Source organism: Sturnira hondurensis, unplaced genomic scaffold (genome assembly GCF_014824575.4).
Source record: "Sturnira hondurensis isolate 20B ecotype Veracruz unplaced genomic scaffold, ASM1482457v3 Scaffold0022910, whole genome shotgun sequence".
In the NCBI taxonomy this organism is placed as follows: Eukaryota; Metazoa; Chordata; class Mammalia; order Chiroptera; family Phyllostomidae; genus Sturnira; species Sturnira hondurensis.
This window is the reverse complement of record NW_028095541.1, coordinates 9,706,542-9,731,487: the sequence shown is the minus strand read 5'-3', so window position 1 is coordinate 9,731,487 and position 24,946 is coordinate 9,706,542. Positions and strand designations below refer to the sequence as shown.

At 39.3% G+C, this 24,946-nt stretch overlaps 1 protein-coding gene across 3 annotated transcripts in view; it reads left to right on the top strand.

The window, feature by feature from the left end:
* B3GLCT (beta 3-glucosyltransferase) overlaps positions 1-24,946 on the top strand; it is a 133,263-nt gene that overhangs the window by 38,155 nt on the left and 70,162 nt on the right. Inside the window, exons 5-6 of one of the 3 annotated variants that reach the window (XM_037037140.1) lie at positions 18,704-18,780; positions 19,303-19,393. In XM_037037140.1, coding sequence (XP_036893035.1) covers positions 18,704-18,780; positions 19,303-19,393 — 168 coding nt within the window. Of the gene's footprint in view, positions 1-18,703; positions 18,781-19,281; positions 19,394-24,946 lie in introns of all 3 variants that reach the window. The other 2 variants (XM_037037138.1, XM_037037141.1) reach the window with 2 other exon arrangements.

Sequence of the window (24,946 nt, the reverse complement as noted above, 5' to 3'; positions counted from 1 at the left end):
GAACTAAAGTTCCCATACAATATAAGTTCTTTGGCTTCTACATTTCCTATATTAGTCTTAACCTCCTCCTGTTTATCTCCTATCTACATTTACGCTACTTTTTTTCTGTACCTTTTCCCCCTCTCTCCCCTTCCCACTCCCCCTGTTGCTATCCCTCCATGTGATCTCCATTTCTGTGATTCTCTTCCTGTTCTAGTTGTTTGCTTACTTTGGTTTTGTTTTTGTTTTAGGTTTAGTTCTTAATAATTGTGAGTTTGTTGTCATTTTACTATTTATATTTTTTTATCTTCTTTTTATTAGATGAGTCCACTTAACATTTCATATAATACGGGCTTGGTGATGATGAACTACTTTAACTTGACTTTATCTGGGAAGTACTTTACCTGCACTTCCATTCTAAATGAAAGCTTTGCTACATAGAGTAATCTTGGATGTAGGTCCTTGCCTTTCATGACTTGGAATACTTCTTTCCAGCCCCTTCTTGCCTGCAAGGTTTCTTTTGAGAAGTCAGGTGATAGTCTTGTGGGAACTCCTTGGTAGGTAACTCTTTTTTTCTCTTGCTACTTTTAAGATTCTCCTCTTATCTTAATATTGGGGAACTTAATTATGATGTGTCTTGGTGTGTTTCTCCTTGGGTCCAACTTGTTTGGGACTCTCTGAGCTTCCTGGACTTCCTAGAAGTCTGTTTTCTTCACCAGATGGGGAAGTTCTTCTTCATTATTTTTTCAAATAAGTTTTCAATTTCTTGCTTTTCCTTTTCTCTTTCTGGTACCCCTATGACTCTGACGTTGGAATGTTTAAAGATGTCCTAGAGGTTCTTAAGCTTTTCATTTTTTAAAAATTCTTGTTTCTTCATTCCGTTCTGGTTGAAGGTTTCTTTCTTCCTTTTGGTCCACGCCATTGATTTGAGTCCTGGTCTCCTTCCCATCACTGTTGGTTCCCTGTACATTTTTCTTTATTTCACTTAGCATACATAGCCTTCATTTTTTCATCTAATTTGTGACCATATTCAACCAATTCTGTGAGCATCCTGATTACCAGTGTTTTCAACTGTGCATCTGATAGGCTGACTATTTCTTCATCACTTAGTTGTATTATTTCTGGAGTTTTGATATGTTCTTTCATTTGGGCCATTCTTTTTTTTTTTTCTGTCTTGGTGTGCCTGTTATGTAGTAAGGGGCAGGGCTTTAGGTATTCCTTCCGGGCAGGGTGGCCCGTGTTGCTTCTTTGTGATGCTGTTCGTCTGGGAGGGGTCCGAGAGGGAACAATGGCACTTGTTCGCTCTCTGCTGTATTTCTGTCACATCCTCCACTTCCCCCAAGTAAATTGGGCCCTTCTGGTACTGATTTCCATGTGGGTGAGTTTGTGTTTGTTCTAGGACCCTGTATGTCTCTCCAACAAACTCTCCTGTGAGGCTGGGAGTTTCTCCCAGTGTCGCCTCAACCCCGACAGGTGTTTCCAATCAGAAGTTCTGAGGCTTGTATTTCCCTGCGCTGCAACCCTGGGTTGTGCGGTCTGTCTCGCTCCCCATTTGTTCTTCCCGGTTTATCTGCAAGCAAATGTGGGACTGCCCAGTCCACAATCCACTGCCTCGCTGGGTCCACCAGCTGCTGCCTTGCCACCAGTCCTCTCCACCCTGGCTGCCTGTCTCCACCCCTCCTGCCTAGATGAATGTTACTTCTTTAACTCCTTGGTTGTTGGACTTCCATACAGCTCAATTTTCTGTCAGTTCTGGTTGTTTTTTGTTTTTAAATTTTTTGTTGTCCTTCTTTTGGTTGTGTGAGGAGGCGCAGTGTGTCTACCAACACCTCCATCTTTGGCCAGAAATCTGAAGTTCTTAATATTGTACTTCAATCAGTTGCTGAGTCTGCATAGTTTTCTTTTTCTGAAATTCTTTCCCACTGTGGAAGCCAGCTGTGAATACCCAAATGCAGTCAGTCTTCATTTAACATTGTTGATAGGTTCTCAGGACCTACAACTCTTAAGAGAAACAATGCATAATGAAACCAGTTTCACTCTAGGCTAATTGATAGAAACAAGCATTATGCTCCTGTGGCATATTCCTAGTCACAAAAACATCTTCAAACTTTTAAATTAAGACCCCCAAACGATTCTAATATTGAACACTGAAATCAATGTGAGCTATACATCCATTTAAGAAAGATGAATAAAAACAAGTGAGATAGTGATTTTCTAATCTAATTACTCTAGTTCTGGGTCATGGGTGTTCCAGAAGTTTACCTCCCCAGGAGAGATTCACCCTTGACATGATGATGTCCTTCCACTGCAGGGCCATGCATACTGCCCCCCGGCACACACACACTCACTTGCACTGAGACAGTGCAGACATGTCAGTTAATCTACTGTGCACATCTTTGGGATGTGGTGGGAAACGGAGGACACGGAGAAACCCGTGCAGACGTGGGGAGAGCACGCCAGCTCCACACAGACAGCAGCCCTGCTGGGAACCACTTGGTTTCCTCATCATTGTTCTAACAGAACAGCATTGAATGAGTGATGTTATTTGAGAACCTGCTGTCATTGTGACAAAGCTTTAATCCTTGTTTTTAATTCACTCAAAAGAGCCAGAGTGTGCTTCTATGACTTAGATAATTCTGTGTTTGGGTTAACAAGTCTTTTGGTAGTTGAAGTGGCCAGAAAGATTTTAGACTGGACAAATATACTTGATACCGGTTCCTTTTTTCTCTTTATAGAATTTTTTAATTCTACATATGTGATTAAAAGTTGACCTTATCCCATGAATAGCATTTTAGAGTTTCAGAGATTGTTGATGGCTAAGGTCTGCAGACAACACTTGGGACAATGATGAGGTACCCTGACCTGGAACTGCCTGAAAATGGAGCCATGAACTAACTACACAGGACTAAATGCTGAGATGCACAGACACAGGGAGGCAAAGTCCCTCTGACAGGCAGTTGTGTCTCCAGTTAAAACTTCACTGGAACTTCTTTTAAGAAATTTACATGTACTTGAAATATGTAAATTTTTCATATTTTTGGACAGCTCATTCATCAGCCACAGAAACAGATTCTGGGGCAGAAGAGGGTAGGGTATCCCCGGCACTGTGGTGGGGAGTGTCCTGGCTCCTTCAAGGAGGGGCAGTCCCGTGGGCTGGCAGTTGTGTGCTGGACCTCTAACAGAACAGTCTGTCTGGGGCCCACCTGTCCCTGGGACCTGAACCATGGGCCTTCAGGTGGCAATTTGGGTCTCTGCATCGATTAGCCTCCCTTGAGCAGTTACAAAAGAGGCTTAGTGAGGGAGGAAGCCACAGTAAGTTTTTCACTTGAAGATTTATCTGATAGTTCCAGATATTTATTCCTCCCACAGGACCAGATGTCTAGAATTGCTGTTTATTTATTCATTACTTTTGTCGGGCTGCACTTCTCTACAGTATCTGCCAGAACAATTAAGGAACAGAAATGTAATGATCTCTGTTATTATGCATCTGCTTCTAGCTGTTCTTTTGCTTCAGCAACTCGTTACTTGTGCTTGTTTGCCTCAGGGTGCTAAAATGTAGTCTTATTAAAAAACACAAACATTTTTCATCCTTGTAATAAGTGAAATATACAACTTGCAGTGTGAAATTTAATACTGCACTTAGAGCTGTGACTGGAGTGATGTAATTTTCCTTTGTTTTCTGAAATACTAGGGGTCATTCCCATTTCCAGTTCGAAAGCTTATAATGGCCCTAGATGGTGTGGCTCAGTAGACTGAGTGCTGGCCTGTGAACCAAAGGGTTGCTGGTTCAATTCCCAGTCAGGGTACATGCCTGGGTTGTGGGCCAGTCCCCCAGTAGAGGGTGCATAAGAGTCAACCACACATTGATGTTTATCTCCTCTCTCTTTCACCCTCCCTTCCCCTCTGTCAAAGTAAATGAATAAAACCTTGAAAAAATAAAGCTTATAAGGAAGTTTATAATGGCTTTGATGTTTATGCCAGCAGACTTTACTAAGTGCGGTTTTGTGTGTGAAGTACCATTCTAGAGTGGTGTGGAGCAAAGCCTTAGAAAGGAATTAGAAAAGATACTCTATTATAGTTCTCTGAACTACTGAGGAGGTAGATGGTAACTACTCCATAATAGAAATGACTAAATAAAAGTCAAATCCAAAATAAGTAATATATTAAAATACTTTATTCAATAAATATGAACTGGATATCCATAGTTACAGTAGGTACTTTTGAATATGAAAGGACATCTCTGGATGACACATGGGGCCCTAGAAAAAGATGCTGTTCATTGGAAGCCATTTAAGAAATAAATGTAAAAAATCTAAGGAACATCAGTTAATAATGTGCTCATTGTGCATGTGAAACCTGGGGATAAAGAAGGAAGACGTTTGTCAACCCAGGTAGGAAAGATGGGACATTAGCTATGGGATGTTGCTATAGAACATGGAATGGGGAGTGGAAGACGAAGGCGGCAACTGTCTGGAGTTCACTTTTGGGGTGCCGGGTGGGAACGGGTGTTTGTGGAGGCACTGTGGGGGAGGGGAGCAGGTATGTGGAATGGTGATCTCTTTAGACTGGTCGGAGGGCAGGCAAAGTTGGTGAGACGGGGATGTGGTGGATGAAGGTGGCCCCTAAAGGCAGGTCTGTAGATATAAGGACACAGATTTTGAAGAAGTGCTATTTCTTTTCCTGCGTTTTTTCCATTTTAAAGATTGACTATTTAAAGAGGTGCATAAACAAAAAACCAAGTGCAAGGGGCTCACAGAAGCCCAGGGGAGTCTTCCAGCCATGACCTCTGAATTAATTAGGTGCTTGAATGCGTTTCCTTTTAGATGCCTATTATGTGCATAGCATCCGTGTATTGATTATGATTTGATTTCTGAATTTTGAACTTAAAAAATTTCTTCTTGAGCAGATGTTTGTATGAAAAATTGTGCAATTCTTTTTTGTTACATGAAATGGGAGTAAGCAGCTCAACTCCTGTGGAGTATCCTGTATGGATGTTATGATGGACAGGTGGTCAGAGGAGTATTTCTTCCCTTTGGATCTTGGGGTCTGGTAACCAGGGGGATCCTGAAATGAGAAAATCTCTACCATAGCTTCAGAAGTGCACTAGCACTTGCCTAACATTATGGAAACCACGTTCTCCAAAGGAGTTTCAAAATATAGAGGAATTGGAAACAGTGAAGGAAAAAAGATAAAGCATCATTGTGTGTAGGTTCCAATAAAACAGGGATTCATACACCATTTTGAAGACTCTGTGACCTTTAACCTTATCACAGGATGAGGGTCATGCTAAATTAGGAAAGACTTTGTACAGTTGACAGGGAAGTAAATCACCAAAGGAGAGAGTGCCAGGAGACAGCAGGATGGAGTTTGGAAAGAAGGCAGGACCCGAGAAGGAGCAGAACCACAGATAAATTATGGTTCTATTTTTAAGGAAACCTGCAAATATAGAAAAACAAATTCAGAAGTGGGATAGGCTTATAAGGTTTTATTTTGGGGGTTTGGTGAAGCTGTAAATTACATTTTATGTTATATGTTGGATTACATTTTTTGCTTCAGGCCAAATGGAGACAACCGAGATGCTTAGAAATCTTCCTACTCTCACCACCCCTAAAAAAATAGCTTTTAAAGGGAACAGACACTTCTAATTTTATTGCTTCTTTTGTGGTATGAACTTTATTTAAAACTTGGCAGACTCTGAACCTCACAAATAAATGATTATTTTTGCTCGTTCACAGAAAGCTTTGGAAATCATTTTTGTGGTAGGAGTTAATCAGGCCTTGGCTGATTAGTTAAAAAAAAAAAAACACCCTTCATTTCCATAACATTAGCCAGGAAAGCCAGAGCAAAGCCTTTCATAGGTTATAGTGTGAAGAAGCTTTAGAAAGATGGCCTTGTGTTTTCTATGTTTTAGACATTTTTTAAATGGCAAGGAGACAACAGGAGGTACTTCATTAAAAGGTTAGCTTTGAGAGTTGTGTCATATTACTTGACTTTTCTTTTTAGGTGAGAGTAGTTGAATACTTAATTATTTAATGTTTGGGTTTTTTGTAGTAACTGGTAGTGTTAATATAATAAGTAATCACATTACATTATTTATTAAACTGTAGACTTGACTATATCACTGTTGAATAAGAATGTATTCATCCAAGACTCCTGGTCAAGATGACAGCGTAGGTAAACACGGTACTTGCCTCCCCCCACCACCACATCAAAATTATAACTAAACTATGGAACAACCATCATCCAGAACTGCCTGAAATCTGGCTGAATGGAGTTCTGCCATTAGGGAAGTAAAGAAGCCACGCTGGGACCCGTAGGAAGGCTGAAGACACAGAACAGGCTGGTCCCACACTCATGTGTGGCAGATAAAAGTTGGAAGGGATATCTTGGTTTTAGAGGACCCTCCTGAAGAGTGAGGCCAGGCCCCCACACCAGGCCCCCCAGCCCAGGGTTCCAGTGCCAGGAAGAGAAGCCCCATAACTTTTTGCTTAAAAACCAGCAGGGACTGTAGCTGAGCATGACTGAGGGCCTCTGGAGTCCCAGGTAGTTCCTATTAAAGGGCGCACACAGGCACTTAGACTCACTCGCTCTGAGCTGTAGCACTGAGGCAGCAGCTGGAAAGGCACCAAGAACAAACAGGGAGGAACTGAATTGTCTAGCTTCAGGGTGAGAGCTGCGGGGATAGTTTTCTCCCTTCTCCCAGGTAGAAGTGCTGGCAGAGGCCGTTGTTCTTTGATCAAACCCACCCCCAACAGAGCCAGCAGGAGGGTGCCACTTCTGAGACTCCATCAACCTGGGTCACATTGTTCATCCTACAGTGGTGATTCCCAACCTTGGGTCCAATCCAAGCTATTTCCAGTGGCTTTTCCATATGAGTGGCCTGCCTCAGCTCATGCTTAAGATTTTCCTAAAATTTCTCAATCAGGCAGCATCTGGCCACAGTGTGCCCCATCCCTTTTGCCCCAGGACTGGCACTAGCAGCGCTGGCCTTGGTTCACAGCTTAGCCTCACCTGGGCATCTTCAAGCCCAGCACAAGAGCAGTCATCTGCAGGTAACTTTGTAGCTTATTCCGGGTGGCTCTGGGCAGAACACAGGCAGTGGCTGACCTTGGCCTGTAACTCTCAGGAGACTCCAGAGCCAGCTGTCCCAGTGGACAGCGTCACACTATGTCAAAGCATTACCACCACCACCTCTACAAGTAACACACTCAAGGGGCAGAATCTGTGAGCTCCAGAACCCTGCCAAAGTGAGTTCTGCTCTGTGGGGTGGGCCTCTGCACAACTGAGCCTCCACAGTTGTTGCAGATTGGTGGTCAGTGGTTGCAGCCAGTCCTTGCAGCTGATAGGCCTGGCAGTACATTGCTCCCATAGTTGGCCAACAGCAATCAAGGCTCAGCTACAAGAGGAGGGTATATACAGCCCACATGCAGGGGCTCTTGCATGCCAAGCTTGGGCGATTGGGGAGACTGTGCCACCGTACCCTATAGAACACTTGCTATATTAGGCCATAATACCAAGACAGGGAGATATAGCAGTTCTGCCTAATACATTGAAACAACAGCCTCAGGGAGGCTGTCGAAATGAGGAGACAAAGAAACATGTCCCAGATTGAAAGGACAGAACAAAACTCCACAGAAAGACCTAAACAAAATAGAGACAAGCAGTCCACTAGATGCAGAGTTCAAAACAAAGGTTATGAGGTTGCTCAATGAATTTAGTGAGAATCTCAACAGCACAATAAAAGATGAGTCAGAAATGAAGGAAACACTAACTAAAATGAAGAATAATTTACAGAGAATGAGCAGTTGAGTGGATGAAGCCGAGAACCAAATTAGCATTTTGGAATATAAGGAAGCAAAAACCACCCAATCCAAATAGCAAAAGGAAAAAAGAATTTAAAAAATGAGGATAATGAACAAGTATAAAGGACACATGGGCAATAACTAAGGGTCAGGGGCGGAAATGGGAGGGAGGTGGGGAGCATGGGGCGGGGGGCGGGCAGGGTAGGGAATATAAGACAGAAAGCTGTATTTGAACAAGAATTAAATTTAAAAATTATTTAAAAAAATTTACAAGTAAGAGCTCTAAAAAAAATGAGGATAATGTGAGGAACCACTGGGACAACTTCAAGTATACTAACATTCACATCATTGGGGTGCTGGAAGGAGAAGAGAGAAGGAAAGAACTTGAAAACCTATTTGAAAAAATAATGATGGAAGACTTACCTACCTTGATGAAGCAAATGGACACAAACAAGATAAACCCAGAGAGGCCAACACCCAGGCACATCATAATTAAAATGCAAAAAGTTAAAGACAAGGAGAGAATCTTAAATACATTAAGAGAAAAGCAGTTTACCTACATGGGACCTCCTGTAAGACTTGTCACTGATTTCTGAACAGAAACTTTGCAGGCCAGAAGGGATTGGTAGGGAATATTCAAAGTGGTGAAGAGCAGGGACCTACAACCTAGATCACTCTACCCAGGAAAGCTATCATTTAGAATCAAAGGACAGCTAAAGAGCGTCCCTAACAAGAAAAAGGCAAAGGAATGCATCACCACCAAACCAGTATTATATGAAATTTTAAGGGACTTCTTTAAGAAGAAAAAAAAGTTTAAAAATATGAACAACAAAATGGCAATAAATACATATTAATTTAACAATTGAATCTAAAAAACAAAATAAGTAGTACAGAAACAGACTTATAGATACAGAGAACACTTTGATGATTGCCAGATAGGAGGGAGGTTCCGAATTTAGGTGAAAAAGGTGAAGGAATTAAGAAGTACAAATTGGTAGTTACAGAACTGTTATGGGAATGCAAAGTACTGGATAGGGATTATATATAGTCGACAATATTCTGTTAACTAGGTGTGCTGTCAGAAGGGTGCACTATTTATTGGGATGATCACTTAGTAAGGTATGTAATGTATAGTCACTGGGGTGTATACCTGAAGCTGATATAATAATGTATGTCAACTATAAATGAAAAAAAAATAGAATAAATTATTCTTCTTCTGAAAAAACTAGAAAGAAAAATACTGCCATAGGTGGACATGTATGTGGGCAGAATAGTAGCATGAGATGGGCAAGTTGAGAAATTATTTGGAAATGAGGCAAGACTGTTTCTGTGGCATGCACATGGGCTTTGGAATCTGAAGATCCAATTTCATAACCTGGTAATGCTTCCTTGCTATGTAGCCTTTGGCAAGTCACTTTACCCATTTGAGCTTCTTTTCTAGATAATGAGTATCAGTTTGCTCTGTCTTTTTCTTATGACCTGTTTCCTCATTGCGTATCATAGGGTAAACCATGCCATGAAATAGAGGCATGTTTTTTTGCCTTTTGAAAGTGAAGTCCCCCACTGAACTATGCACCTTCTAGTCCAAATCTTCTGGTATTAATTTGACATTTAATTAAATCTTGGTTAAATATTGTGGGAGTATGTAGCATTTTCTATAATTCCATTATGGTTTCTCCTTCCCATCTCAGCTCTTATAGGAGAGGGGACAGGACTGGAGTCAAATGCTTGTAATTTTGTCTCCTGGTGTCTGTTCTGAGTGAAATATTATAACTTTATTTGTAACTGGTCCTTTGATTGACAGTTCAACCTTCTCACTTGATAAGTTAATATACATAATCAGTAGATGCAATGCATTTTCCACTGTGGCACCTCCTGAAAAATAAAAAAAGTACTTATTATTCCTTCAAAAGGTAGTAAATTAATTCTTTTATCTTGCATTTTCTTACATATTACATGTTTATTGAGTACTAACAATGTACCAAATCCTATAGATATTATAAAATTATTTACTTCAGTTTTAATTTTTAAAGAAAGCTAGGATTTGCTTCCATTTAATTTCAGGTTAGGATACTCTGTAGGGACTATAGTTTGTATTTTTTTTAATTTAATTCTTGTTCAAGTACAGTTTTCTGTCTTATATTCCCAGCCCTGCCCCTCCAGTGCTCCCCACATCCCTCCCATTTCTGCCCCCCATCTTAGTTATTGTCCATGTATCCTTTATACTTGTTCATGTGAGTCCTTCCCCCTTTCCCCTGTGATTCTCACCCCTCTCCCCCTGGACCCTGTCAGCCCGTTCTGTATTTCAGTGTCTTTGGTCACATTTTGCTTGCTTATTTGTTTTGTTGTTTAGATTCCTGTTAAAGGTGAGATCATTTGGTATTTGTCTTTTACCGCCTGGCTTATTTCGCTCAGCATAATGGTTTCCAGTTCCATCCATGATGTTGCAAAAGGTAGGAGCTTCTTCTTCCTTTCTGCAGCATAGAATTCCATTGTGTAAATGTACCATAGCTTTTTGATCCAGTCATTTACTGATGGGCATCTAGGTTGCTTCCAACTCTTGGCTATCGTAAATTGTGCTGCTGTGAACATTGGGGTGCATAGGTTCTTTTGGATTGGTACTTCAGTGGAATTGCTGGGTCAAAGGCACGTTCATTTTTAGTTTTCTTAGAAAATTCCATACTGTTTTCCATAGTGGTTGTACCAGTCTGCAGTCCCACCAACAGTGAACTAGAGTCCCCTTTTCCCCACAACCTCTCCAGCACTTGTTGTTTGTTTGTTTGTTTATGATAGCCATTCTGACTGGTGTTAAGCGGTATCTCATTGTGGTTTTAATTTGCATCTCTCTGATAGCTAGCGATATCAAGCATCTTTTCATGTGTCTCTGGATCCTCTGTATGTCCTCCTTGGTGAAGTGTTTGTTCAAGTCCTTTGCCCATTTTTTAACTGGGTTGCTTGTCGTCTTTGAGTGGAGTCTTGTGAGTTCTTTGTATATTTTGGAGATTAAACCTTTGTCTGAGGTATCATTGGCAAATATGTTTTCCCAAGCTGTTGCTTCTCTTTTTATTTTGATACTGTTTTCCTTAGCCATGTAGAAGCTTTTTATTTTGATGAGATCCCATTTGTTTATTCTTTCCTTTATAACCCTTGCTCTAGGGGACGTATCAGTAAAAATATTGCTGCATGGAATATCTGAGATTTTCCTGCCAATGCTCTCCTCTGGGGCTTTAATGGTTTCCCGGATTATATTTAAGTCTTTTATCCACCTTGAATTTATTTTGGTGTATAGTGTAAGTTGGTGCTCGAGTTTCATTTTTTTGCATGTAGCTGTCCAGTTCTCCCAACACCATTTGTTGAAGAGGCTATCTTTACTCCATTTTATGTTACTGCCCCCTTTGTTGAATATTAATTGACTGTAGAGAGTTGGGTTTATTTCTGGGCTCTCTGTTCTAGTCCATTGGTCTATGTGCCTGTTTTTATGCCAGTACCAGGCTGTTTTGATTACAGTGGCCTTGTTATACAGTTTGATATCAGGTATTGTGATCCCTCCTACTTTGTTCTTTTATCTCAAAATTGCAGCTGCTTTTCAGGGTCGTTTATGGTTCCATATAAATTTTTCAAGTGTTTGTTCTATGTCTGTGAAATATGCCATTGGTACTTTAATAGGTATTGCATTGAATCTGTAAATTGCTTTGGGTAGTATGGACATTTTGATGATGTTAATTCTTCCAATCCATGAACACAGTATATGTTTCCATTTGTTTGTGTCTTCCTTGATATCTTTCTTCAGTGTTGTGTAGTTTTCTGCATACAGGTCTTTTACCTCCTTGTTTAGGTTTATTCCCAGATATTTTATTTTTGTTTTTGCTCTATCGAATGGGATTTTTTTCTTGATTTCTGCTTCTGCTGTTTCATTGTTGGTATACAAAAATGCCTTTGATTTCTGGATATTGACTTTGTAACCTGCTGTTTTTCCAAATTCGTTAGTTTGAGCAGTTTTTTGGTAGAGGCTGTAGGATTTTCCATGTACACTATCATGTCATCTGCAAACAATGGTAGTTTTGTTTCCTCCTTTCCGATTTGGATGCCTTTTATTTCTTTTTCTTGTCTGATCGCTGTGGCTAGAACTTCCAATTCTATATTGAATAGAAGTGGTGAAAGTGGACAACCTTGTCTTGTTCCTGATCTTAGTGGAAAAGATTTTAGTTTTTGCCCATTGAGTATGATGTTTTCTGTAGGTCTTTCATATATGGCCTTTATTATATTGAGGAATGCTCCCTCTATTCCCATTTTTATGAGTACCTTTATCATAAATGGGTGTTGTTTCTTATCAAAAGCTTTTTCCGAGTCTATTGATATGATCATGTGGTTTTTGTCTTTGCTTTTGTTTATGTGATATATTACATTTACTGATTTACGAATATTGAATTCTTACATCCTTGCATCATCCTTGCATCCCTGGGATGAATCCCACTTGGTCATGGTGTGTGATCTTTTTGACTGTTTGTATATTTTCTGTACTCCTATTTTAACTTCAATTCAATAATAATAAAAATTGCCACAATTTATTTCTCACCCCTCACCACAACCTTGGGAGTAAGTTTAATTGCCTCTACTTTAACAAATGAGAAATCTGCCTTTTAAATGTGGCAAAATAAATTTAATTTTCCATTATAGAACTGCTAAATAAATCTGTGATTAATACTGTGCTATAAAAAACGATTTATTCATCCATTTATGTGATAAATCTTTATTGATATTTACTTTATGCAAGGGCCTGGGCAAGATGTCCCAGTGAGACCGAGTCCACTCCACTTCCGGGGGGAGGGGGTGTTGCTGAGCAGAGATTAATCCCTCATACCATGTGGAAGGGCTTGTCACGAACATTTGTCTCTTTTTTAGCTGCCTAGCATTGAACCCTGTGTCTGTGCTGCAGAACCCTACGCCATGTGATTGAGCTGTGTCAAGGCCCACCAGGAACAGAAGCAGACGCTGACCTCCCTGAGCTTGGGGAGGGCACCTGTGATTGCATGTGGCCACTTGGATGTCCCCATGCAGGATTCTGAGTCTGGAGCCAGGGTCCCAAAGAAGCCAGTTGCTTCAGAACCCACTCCCGCAGTCATAACTTCAGTGTCAAGTGTCTGATGTTCCATGTAGATGGTGCACGTGGCTGCCTCTTAAGGTGACCTGCTCCCAGTGGGTCACTGTGGATGGGATGAGCCCTGAGAGTATGGCAAGGATATGGCCAGCCCTGCCTGCAGGTGTCAGTGAAAGCTTCATTAGGACATCTGAACTGAGCCTGGAAACAGTAAGAGCTTTCTAACTCCTGCCTGGGGCAACTGTGAGGACCCCCATGGATGGAGATGGTCAGTAATGGGTCCCATTAGGTGTTAGTGAATGGAGGACTGAAAGGAAGGAGACCAGCTATGAGCTAATTCAAGTTTGGAAAGGTAGGATTGGAGGGCCTAGTGAGACATCGAGTAGATAGGGCCAGGGCCTGGAGCAGAGACTGACTTGAGATGATAGTAGTCATCCTAGCTGACTCTTGTGGAGTATGCGTCACTGGTACCATTGGCTTCGGTGCTCTTACCGATGCACTGTGTTGTGCTGTGCTGTTTTCTTGTGTCAGCTGGTTTAAGCCTGTGAATTTATTGGTTACTTTCCCCATTTTGCAGTGAGGAAACTGAGGCTTGGAGAGGTTGAGTAGTGCATCTAGGCCTGTATCTCAGTCCAACTGGCTCCAAAGCTACTTCTCTCTGCTCTGCTGCCTCCTGACACACAGATGGGGCTTAGTTACCTGGCAGATTGGTGCAGCCAACATGAGCAAAGAATTGCTGGTTAGTCAGTGGTGTCCTGTTCATGCCATCCCTTTACCTGGCTCTATTTTTTAATACCCTTTATCCCTGACTTTGTCTTCTAGATTTATGTGCTTATTGCCCATCTCCTTCATTAGCATGTGAGATCCCGGAGGGCTGGGACTCAGCCCCGTGTTTTCACAGCTGTTCACTGTGTTCCTAGGATTGTGTTGGACACATGCAGTTATTCAAATATTGTCAAATCAATAATGAGAGTAACTGTGTCATGCATAGCGGGTGCCAGGTGGAGGCATGCAGTAACTCACGTGATGCCCTATGGTTATCCCTGTATTAGACAGAAGATAGCAGAGGCACAGGCAGCTCAAGGAATGTGCTCAAGGTTACACAGTCCAGACGGGCGGTGCAAGGATTCCCATGCAAGTACTTTGGCTCCAGGAACCAGGTTGTTAGATGCTAAGCTTTACTGCCCCTCATGAGTGGATGAATGATTAGTTAAAACAGATTTATAGGAGCTATAAAAATGTACTTAGTAATGCATCTCAAAGTAAATGGTTAATAAAAATAAATTTCATAAATAATGAGGTAATATTTCTCTTGCCAAGAAAGGACAGTTAATGATTAAGACAGGTATCTGGAAAAACCTTTTTTAAAGAATAGGCTCAGATTCCTGAAAGATACATTATTATAGCATCGTATATCAACTACTGATCCGTAACTAATACTGGGCTTTTAAAAGCTAGTAAATCTGTCTGATAACATGTTTCAAACAGCATGTTGTACATCCCTGTTATTACCCTCACAAGATATACCTACGTCTCACAGAAGAAATTATAATAGTAAACAGATGTTAATTTTCATCACAATTTATTTATTTGTTGGTCTCAAGGTTCAGTTCAATGCCTAAGAACTATAAAAGAGTTGGAATTTGGAAATACAGTTGAACTAGAATCAGTCTTTAAACAGGTTCAGCCTTTTAGAACATTTGCCTTATACTGAACAAATGTCTAGGCTTTTGCTTTCTAATTCAGTGCTTGGTCTGAACAGTGAGACTGAATTAGGCCATAAATTCATGTACTGTTAGGCTTGTATTTTAGATCAAGGGATGGACAGGCTGCAAATACTGGGAAGCAGTCTGTGGATGGGGAAAAAGCCAGCAGCATGGGGTTCAATGAGCTGAATTCTTTCCAGACAGAGACAGGAAAATTAAAGTGGTTCAAAACCAAATTTGCCTAATAAGGAAAGTAATTTGTGTGTTTTAAATGTTAATCTGTTTCATCCATGTTCAAACGTTGGCTTTTTATATTCATACTATTAATATTTTTAGCTATAAATTTTTCATGATTTTCCCCCCACACACAGAAGAATGGGCTCTCTCCATTCCCAGGATGTTTTCAGACTGCTCGTCACACCTGGCTCCCTAATGAAGGTGATGAGTTCAGGTTTTGTTTTTGAACTTGCTTGTTTCAATAATTATTAGCATCTTTAAACGTGAATATATATGCTTTGATAAGAAATAGGTTCAAAGGAAGTACTACCTGCAGGTTCAGTGGGCTTTCTGAGATTCAAGTGCAAATTAGGGCATCAGTAGATGCCAAGGATGAAAATAAAGGTTGACTTTCGTTCAGTGAAACAGGTAGAGAGGCGACATAAAAAGTTTATGTTATCGTGATCAAGTTTTTAATTTTCTCTCCATTTCCTGTCATTTCCCCACATTTCATCATTTGTATTTTTAAATTTTTTATTCTACTTTTTAATCCTTACCCAAGGACATGTTTCCATTGATTTTAGAGAGAGAGGAAGTGGTGGGGAAGAGAGAGAGAAAGAGAAACATCAGTGTGAAAGAGAAACATCAGTAGCTTCTCGTATGTACCCCAGTGGGGGATCAAACCCACAACCTAGGCATGTGCCTGACCCAAAGTCAAACTGGTAACCTTTCAGTGCACAGGATGATGCTCCAACCAGTTGAGCCACATGTCCAGGGCTCTCATTTGTGTTTTTAGCCCTTTATGCTTGCCTCTGCTGTGGCATCACCTCCTTAGTGACAGGACCATGCCTTGCCTTTAGGTTTGAATAAGCACAGTTTACATTGAAGGTAGACAGGGCTGCATGCATGAGTGTTTCTACTTAAGCTTTTACTCCAAATGTCTCTATTGATGTACCATTTTCTTACTTTCCCCTTGATTTTTCATTTGAAAGCTCTTTCTCAGTTATTCATCCAATTATGTATCTAAAATCATGCTTTGCATCTCAGGTGCCTTCAGCTGGTGACATGGCACCTTAAGGAGGTCTAAGCCCCAGGGTGGTGTTAGGCAGACAGAAAGAGCAGAAATTATAACAATTCCAAGAGGTAAGACCTGAGTTAAGGCCATCTGAAGGAAAATTTTATTGTCATCTTTTAAACTATTTTATCTTGAAGTGCTAATACACATGAGGATGAATCGGTTTGGGTCTTTTGCATTCACACACAGAATATATACATACATACATATACATATATACACAAATGTGCATATATAAAGAGTAAAAAGCCTTGGGGCTGTTTGAATATTAGTAGATGAAAGTTTGTTTATTATGCGACATTGGCTTGATGAAGAATTTATCGAGACCAGGTTTGCAAGGCAGAGCTTTATGTTTTTGAGACAAAGGGAATCACAGGCCTGTGGGGACAGTCGCCGACACAGCATACCAGATTTTGAAGTGTTTCTATTTGGAAGTATAGAGGTACAGAAAGCTTGATTGCTGTTTTTGTGTTCGCCAACTGAGGCAAATATGAAATCCAGGCATGTGATTTAGTGCACAGAAAAGTAATGGAGATACAATTGATTATAATGCACCAGTAAGGCATAGAGTTTATTTTAGTCTAGAAGTTATTTCCCCTTTGTGCCAACTAAACCTTTGTCTGCTGCACTTTTATTGTGACAGAAGTTGATCATAAGCCTGACTTGGCACCTCTGCCAGAAAGTGAGAGACGGCCCTCCTCTGACATTACCTATGCAGGTGCAACACCTGGTGATGTTACTGACACACAGGGTGGGGCCCAAGGAGCTTTGCAGTTGTTTGCATGGAAAATAATACAATAATTGATAATAATAACACAAGAATGAACTCTGGGTGTCACAAGTGTAAAACTGCCTTTGCCCACCCTGTATTCCTTATGATTAAGAAGGGTAATACTTGTTTGGGAGGAAAATTTTGAGGTTCATTCATTTTTCCTCAAGACATTTTAAAACTGAGATATGTTCTAACTACATTAAAGGGTTTTTAAAGCATGCATGTAGTAACTTTTGTCATCTTGACGTGAATATTTTCATTTTTCTGGTTCTTTTGTAGTCTTTCTTCATATATGAATTTGTTTTACATCATTGGAATAATGTGTTTTCCCACTTATCATAATTATGCTTCCATTCTTCTAAAGTCTTTATTATTATAGTTCCAGTTGCTTAATGGCTATTTGCTACTTATTTTCTTATGAAACTTTTTAGTATTTGCTCTTTCTTTTCTACTTAGTTCATACTAGCATATTCCCACAATTATTTGAAAAGTTTATGCAAATGTTAATTTTATTAGTTTTCTTCACACAGTATTTGTTCTGAAACAACCCCTCATGAATATATATAACACTTACAGTGATGTTTTAAAAGGCAGTGAAAATCACTGCGTAATTTAGACTCAACAGCAGGAAAGCCCTGGATTATCTTGGGTCGCTGTTAGTTCAGCCTTTAGGTTTTTTTCTCTAATGTGCTGTGGTGTCAGTCTGATTTAACCTCTGATTACCAGTTTTGGATTTCGTATTTGTACATGGAAGTTAAAATAAATGCTACATAACGTAAAGAAGTGAGGCTTATTTGATATTTGAACCCCAGCAATTTACATTAAAGCCATTCTCCTCTTCTTAAATAGCAAACTTTTATGAACTGTGTGACTGATATGGAATATTGCTGTACCACATTAGAGTAGTGATATTTTAAATATTTAGACAGACATTTATTCTATTTGTAACAGTTACCAGGAAATAGGATAAAACACAGAATATACTAAAGTTTGTTGGGGAGGTGTTCAACCATATTAATATCTGACTTTTGGCTTGTAACAATTTGAGGTATAATGAATAGTGCTTTGCTTCAAAGCTAACACTCATGGCCTTAAGTGTTTCTCTTTCTCTGCGTATGTGTGTGCATGCTTATTTAACCGTAGTTGTGTCTCATTTCTGAATTTTAGTCCCTCCTATGTTTATAAATTTTGAAATCTCATCATTATGCTATTACTATTGTTGCTTGAATACATAAGGATTATATTTACAGTATTTATATCTCAAACTCTTTGTTACCATGGTGTTTTGGGGTTTTTAAGAACTTTGAAAAAGGTTATTTTCGTGTGAAGTAAACTGGATATTATGTCCTCTCCTATACCTGAAGTGTTTACTTTTCCTCGTGCTAACTGTGGTGTATATACAATAAAAACTATTTTTTTTAAAAAGTGAATTTGGGGCTCATTTATCTGTCTAGGTTACCTTTATTTTAAAAAAGATTGTATTTATTAATTTTTAGAGAGAAGGGAAGGGAGAGAGAGAAAGAGGTAGAGAAATATCAATCAGTTGCCTCTTGCATGCCCCCAGTTGGGGGCCTGACACGTAATACAGGCATGTGCCCTGACCAGGAATTGAACCGGAATCCAACTGGCATCAAACCAGGAACTCTTCTGTTTGTGGGACAATGCACAAACCACTGAACCACCCCAGCCAGGCTACAATTATAACTATTTTGATGCCTTTGAGTGTTCTCTGACTACTCCCCCAGGGCTGTTCCCTTCTAGTCACTTTTGCAAGTATGCAAATGTCAGGTCACCCCTGGGTGTCACTGAAGATGTTTCATGGAGGTGTTCAGCACTGTTTGGTGTCTGATGTCTGGGTGGTGGAGAGGATGTGTTGGATTCAGATCAAATTCTTTATTTCTGTTAGCTCCAGAAGAGAAGAAAAGTGAGAATAGTGAAAGAGTAAAATGTTAGGTCTCTAAAAATTGCTTCATTGTAAAATTAAGTCTTTTAAAAATAATTGGAATGATCATATTATAGTTTTACTTATTTCTCTTCTTTGATATATTTCTTTAGGAACTTCCCAGAGTCCTTCTGCTTCATGAGCTGTCTGAGCAGGAAGGTGCATGGACCATACTCCCACTGTTACCTCAGTACGTTTCCCCGGAATGTGTACATTCCTGACATTTCTTCCTGGACACTCGTAAGCTCCCTAGTTTTCGTATCAAGAGGGTATGTTTTTTCCTCAGAGCCAGTAAGTGAAATAAATTTGAACTCCCCCTTTTTATGACTACTACATTAACCAGATTTTTGATAATTGATTCCTAACCATGAATGGCTTTTATTTTTAAATATCTTTCTTTCTTAAAAGATAAAATATTTATATATTTGATATTTATATTTGAAAGTTATCTGTCTTCTAAACTGGTGTTGTTATGGAGAGAATTAACTTTAAGAAGTCCAGCTGTTGTATAAACTGGTAGTATCTGGCTTTCCTACAAGATGAAACTATACATTAAAGAAAAATATAAGGAAAAAATTTAGATTTCTTGCCATTTTATATGTCCTTCATCCATTTCTTGCCTTTCAGTCTTAAGCCTTATTAAAAACTCTCTGTATAGAAGTGATTACTATAGCCCATTTCCTTTTGTCAGCTTTTCTGTAACGTTTAGCAGAAATTCATCATGGATTTTCTTCTGTGAAGAAGAGACAAGAATACAAGTTCCAGAACTCTTAGAAACACTCAGAAGATATGACCCCTCAAAGGTGAGTTCAGTTTCAACACCAGTATTTGTCTTTTGGGGAAGAAGCTTAAGAGAAGATTTTTGACTAAGAGGTTTTTAAACCTAATAAAACACTTAATTTAAAATGAAAAAGAATGGAATGATAGTTGAATATCTGGAAGCACTTTAAATAATTCTCTTTAAGTTTTTTAGCTTTCAGAGGGATGGAACTTATAATGAACTGTTTTTAAAGGAGAAGAAAAGTCCAATTATATGTGTTGCCAATTTCAGAAAGTTAAAAACTATAACCTAGGGTTAAGGAATGTGTAAATTGGTTATTTCCCTTGATGGACAGTGAGCACATATTATTTTTGGTAAGGAGTGTTTTTGAGTACCACTCTGACAGCTGGGCAGGCCGACAAGGTCCTGACCACATGTGTGCACAGGGCAGCAGGGAAGAGCAGACTGTTACAGAAGCAGTCACAGGTCAAAGTGAGACCCCTTTTGGCAAAGGGAAGCTTGGGCTGCTATTGGAAGCACAAGGATGGGCATCAGATTTAATCTGGGAGGGTCACGAGTCGAGGTGACATTTAATCTGAGTTGTGTAGGATGAGTTAGGAGTTAATAGCCGAGGAAGAGTGTGTTCTAAGCAGTTATACTTAAGAAGGTCTGAAGGTGGGAAAGGATGAATCTTAATATTAGAAATTCACTGTTACTTTTACGTTTCAAGTTTCATTTTATGCAGATAGGGTGTAGCCATTGGATCTCGTTTACCTCTAATCCAGGAGTATCAAACTCATTTTCACCGGGGGTCACATCAGCCTCAAGGTTGCCTTCAAAGGGCTGAATGTAATTTTAGGACTGTGTAAATGTAACTACTTTTTAAAAAAGATTTTATTTATTTATCTTTAGAAGGGAAGGGAAGGAGAGAGGGAGAGAATATCAGTGTATGGTTGCCTCTCATGTGTCCCCTGTTGGGAACTGGCCTGCAACCCAGGCATTTGCCCTGACTGGGAATCGAACTGCAGTCCTTTGATTCACAGGCCCATGCTCAATCCATTGAGCTACACCAGCCAGGGCTAACTACTTCTTAACAGTTAAGTGAGAGCTCGGTGTTGATGCCAGGTAGAAACAAGGTGGAGGGATGGATTTGGCCCTCAGGCCTTGTGTTTGCCACCTGTGCTTTAATCCCTAGCATGAGCATGAGTATGAGTTGAATACTTAGTAGGTGGTCAATAAACTTGTGAAGAACTGAGTAAACAGCTGATGTTGGCTTTCATGCCGGGCTCCACTCAGTGCCTCTGAAGATTTAGAGGGCTGACTCAAGAGACATATCAAGAAAAATTAGGCTTGTCATTCCCTTGGAGAAGCCCTGCGTTTACCCTGACCATGCTATAGAATCCTGTAAACTTGGAATAAACAGGACAGACCCTTTCTGATACCACCAGCTGCCTGCCCCACCCATGTTCTGCTGTGCACTCCAAATTGGGTTGGATCTAATGAGGACACCAGGAAGGAAAGGTGGCTTCTAAGTGACTGTTTGGTTTGTTGATGTAGACACCAAAAGTTGGGTGACAATGAACATCAGGTATCTCAGGCACTGAAATGTTTGTTAGTATCATGAAATCACCATTTTCTGTGTTTTATAAATGCTTGAAGGGTCCATTGTATTTTCTCTTCATACCTTTGCTTTCTGGGAAGATACAGATATAATTGAATGAGAAGGTTTTTAGGTTAAAAAAATAATTCCTTCAAAGGAGAAAAGAATTACGACCATGTCTCAGATGATGCTAAGCAGCATCTAGGTACCTTTTGCCATGCTCTATGTAAAACATGTGTTAGGCTTTTATGTTTCCTTTTCACTAGGGAAAAACTCCCTTATGTTTTTCAGGATGTAGGAGTTTTAATCTCCTCCTCGTGCTCATTTCACCTGGAGATTATTTTTCTATTATCCATAGCCCTAATTCTCTTCAGAAGATGGTGACTCACTGTGCTTTTTAATGAAAATTGGAATAAATTCAAAAGTTCACAGCAAGTTCATGAAAAGCAAGAACAGAGGCAAAATGAGATGGTTCCCCTCTTTTCTGAACTCGGCCATGGAATGGGGAATCTAGGATGCTTTATTTCTTTTGAAACTAACATTTGGAATAAAAATTACACAATGTTGAAGTTAACACAAACCTGTGGGTTTTTTCCTACTACTTGAAATTTTAGGGGAACAAGTATAAAGCAAGCCTGGCTTGAATATTGACACAAACTACACAAAAATAATATGATGCAGTATGTTAGAGTGTCAGTTATTTTGTTTGCTTCTGATGTTTTTTCCTGCAATATCTTTCTCTCATTCTTACTAATGCAAATTTATGCTATAGTACAGTATTTTAAATGGAACAATTTAATCTTTATTAAAATAACCTTTGTTAAATGCCTTTCTAGGTGATTTTATATACATTTTCATATCTTGATGAAGTTTTTTTTTCTCACTGGGTGCTTCTAATATGTGTGCATTTGCTGATGTTTCTTGACTTTTTTATTTTTCATAATTTTAATAGCTATTTGTAATTTCATCTTATAAATGTGGCACAATTTCCATAAGCAGTTCTTCTTATTGGATGTTTAAGTTGGTATTTATATATTTAGTTCTGCTTTTTCATTTTTAATGGAAGTGATACAGGCATATTTGCAAGGAATAATTCTTTTGTTTTTCCGATTTGTTTTATTGTTGTTCAAGTACAGTTGTCTCCAGTCCCCCCCCCCCACAACTCCTCACAACCCCAGCCATCATCCCTACTTCCCATCCTTGATCCTACCCACTTTTGGTTTTGTCCATGTGTCCTTTATACACGTTCCTAAAAACCCTTACCCCTATTTTCCCCATTATCCCCTTACTCCTCCCCTCTGGTTACTGTCAGTTTGTTCTTAATTTCAAAGTCTCTGGTTGTATTTTGCTTGCTTGTTTGTTTTGTTGATTAGGTTCCACTTATAAATGAGATCAAATGATACTTGTTTTTCACCACCTAGCTTATTTCACTTAGCATAATGCTCTCCATTTCCATCCACACTATCACAAAGGGTAAGAGCTCCTTCTTTCTTTCTGCTTCATAGTATTCCGTTGTGTAAATGTACCATAGTTTTTTATCTATTCATTTACTGATGGGCCCTTAGGTTGCTTCCAACTCTTGGTTATTGTAAATTGTGCTACTATGAACATTGAGGTGCATAGGTTCTTTTGGATTGGTGTTTCAGGGTTCTTGGGGTATAATCCCAGCAGCGGAATTACCAGGTCAAAAGGCAGTTCCATTTTTAGTTTTCTGAGGAAATGCCATGCTGTTTTCCACAGTGGCTGCACCAGTCTGCATTCCCACCAACAGTGCACTAGGGCTCCCTTTTCCCCACATCTTCTCCAACACTTGTTTGTTGATTTGTTTATGATGGTCATTCTGACTAGTGTGAAGTGGTATCTCATTGTGATTTTAATTTGCATATCTCTGATGGATATGATGCTAAGTATCTTTTCATATGTCTCTGGGCCCTCTGTATGTCCTCCTTGGAGAAGTGTCTGTTCAAGTCCTTAGCCTATTTTTAAATTGGGTTGCTTATCTTCTTAGAATGGAGTTGTGTGAGTTCTTTATATATTTTGGAGATCAAACCCTTGTCTGAGGTAGTATCATTGGCAAATATGTTTTTCCATACAGTTGCTTTTCTTTTCATTTTAATGCTGTTTTTTTAGCTGTGTGGAAGCTTTTTATTTTGTGAAGTCACATTTGTCTATTCTTTCCTTTATGTCCTTTGCTCTAGGGAACATATTGGTGAAAATGTTGCTGCGTGGGATATCTGAGATTTTCCTGCCTGTGTTCTCCTGTAGGACTTTTATGGTCTTTTATCCACCTTGAATTTAATTTTGTGTATGGTGTAAGTTGGTGCTCGAGTTTCATTTTTTTTGCATGTAGCTGTCCAATTCTCCCAGCACCACTTGCTGAAGAAGCTATCTTTACTCCATTTTATGTTATTGCCTCCTTTGTCGAATATTAATTGACTGTAGAGAGTTGGGTTTATTTCTGGGCTCTCTGTTCTGTTTCATTGGTCTATGTGCCTGTTTTTATGCCAGTACCAGGCTGTTTTGATTACAGTGGCCCTGTAATACAGTTTGATATCAGGTATTGTGATCCCTCCTACTTTGTTCTTCTTTCTCAAAATTGCAACTGCTATTCAGGGTCATTTATGGTTCCATATAAATTTTTGAAATGTTTGCTCTATACCTGTGAAATATGCCATTGGTACTTTAATAGGGATTGAGTTGAATCTGTGAATTGCTTTGGGTAGTATGGACATTTTGATGATGTTAATTATTCTGATCCATGAACACAATATATGTTTCCATTTGTTTTTGTCTATCTTTCTTTTTTTAAAGATTTTATTTATTTATCTTTAGAGGGGAAGGGAAGGAGAGAAGGAGAGAAATATTAATGTATGGTTGCCTCTCGTGAGTTCCCTGCTGAGAACTGGCCTGCAACCCCGGGCACATGCCCTGACTGGGACTAGAACTGTGATTGTGTGGTTTGCAGGCCCTCACTCAATCCACTGAGCTACACCAGCCAGGGTGTTTGTGTCTTTCTTGATTTCTTTCTCCAGTGTTGTGCAGCTTTCTGAATACAGGTCTTTTACCTCCTTGGTTAGGTTTATTGCTAGGTAGTTTATTTTTCTTGTTGCTATATTAAATGGGATTTCCCCCTGATTTCTGTTTCTGATATGTCATTGTTGGGGTACAAAAATGCCTTTGATTTCTGAATATTGACTTTGTATCCCACTGTTTTGCCAAATTTACTTATTAGTCGAGTAGTTTTTTGGTGGGGTCTGTAGGATTTTCTATGTATACTATCATGTTTTGCTTCCTCCTTTCCAACTGGGATGCCTTTTATTTCCTTTTCTTGTCTGATTGTTGCGGCCAGGACTTCCAATACTATGTTGAATAGGAGTGGTGAGAGCGGATATCTGTTCTTTTTTCCTGATCTTAGTTGGAAAGCTTTTAATTTTTGCCCATTGAGTATGATGTTGGCTGTAGGTCTTTTGTATGAGGGTGCTAATAGAACAGTGTCCAAGTTATTTTTTTATAGTTTATCTGGATTATAATTGCCTTTATTAGGAAGCCACTAAAAACCATTAAAATTGGGAGGAGTGCCTCTTTTCACATAATCTATATTAATGTCCCTAAGTAGTTTACAGTATAGTCCACAACAAAAATATTGACTAACAATCTTATATACTAGATAATAGTGGAAGACTGCCTTTAGGAGTTAAAACATAAAACATATATTCTACATAAAATCCTGTTCAGAAAAGGAGATCATAACAATGAAAGATTAGTGAAGTAGAGGCTAAAATATACCAAAATGTTTATTTTTTTAAGATAACCAATGCTGACATGGTATGCTAAATGTGATGATTTTCATGTTCATAATTATTTAGTAGTTTGATAAAGTGATTTTATCACTGTTATCTATATTTTGTTATCTGATTTTTTGAATGTTGAATTTTTTACAAAATTACAAAGGCCTCAAGCTGAGGCCATTTGTCTTGTAATTATTTCACTTTCCCA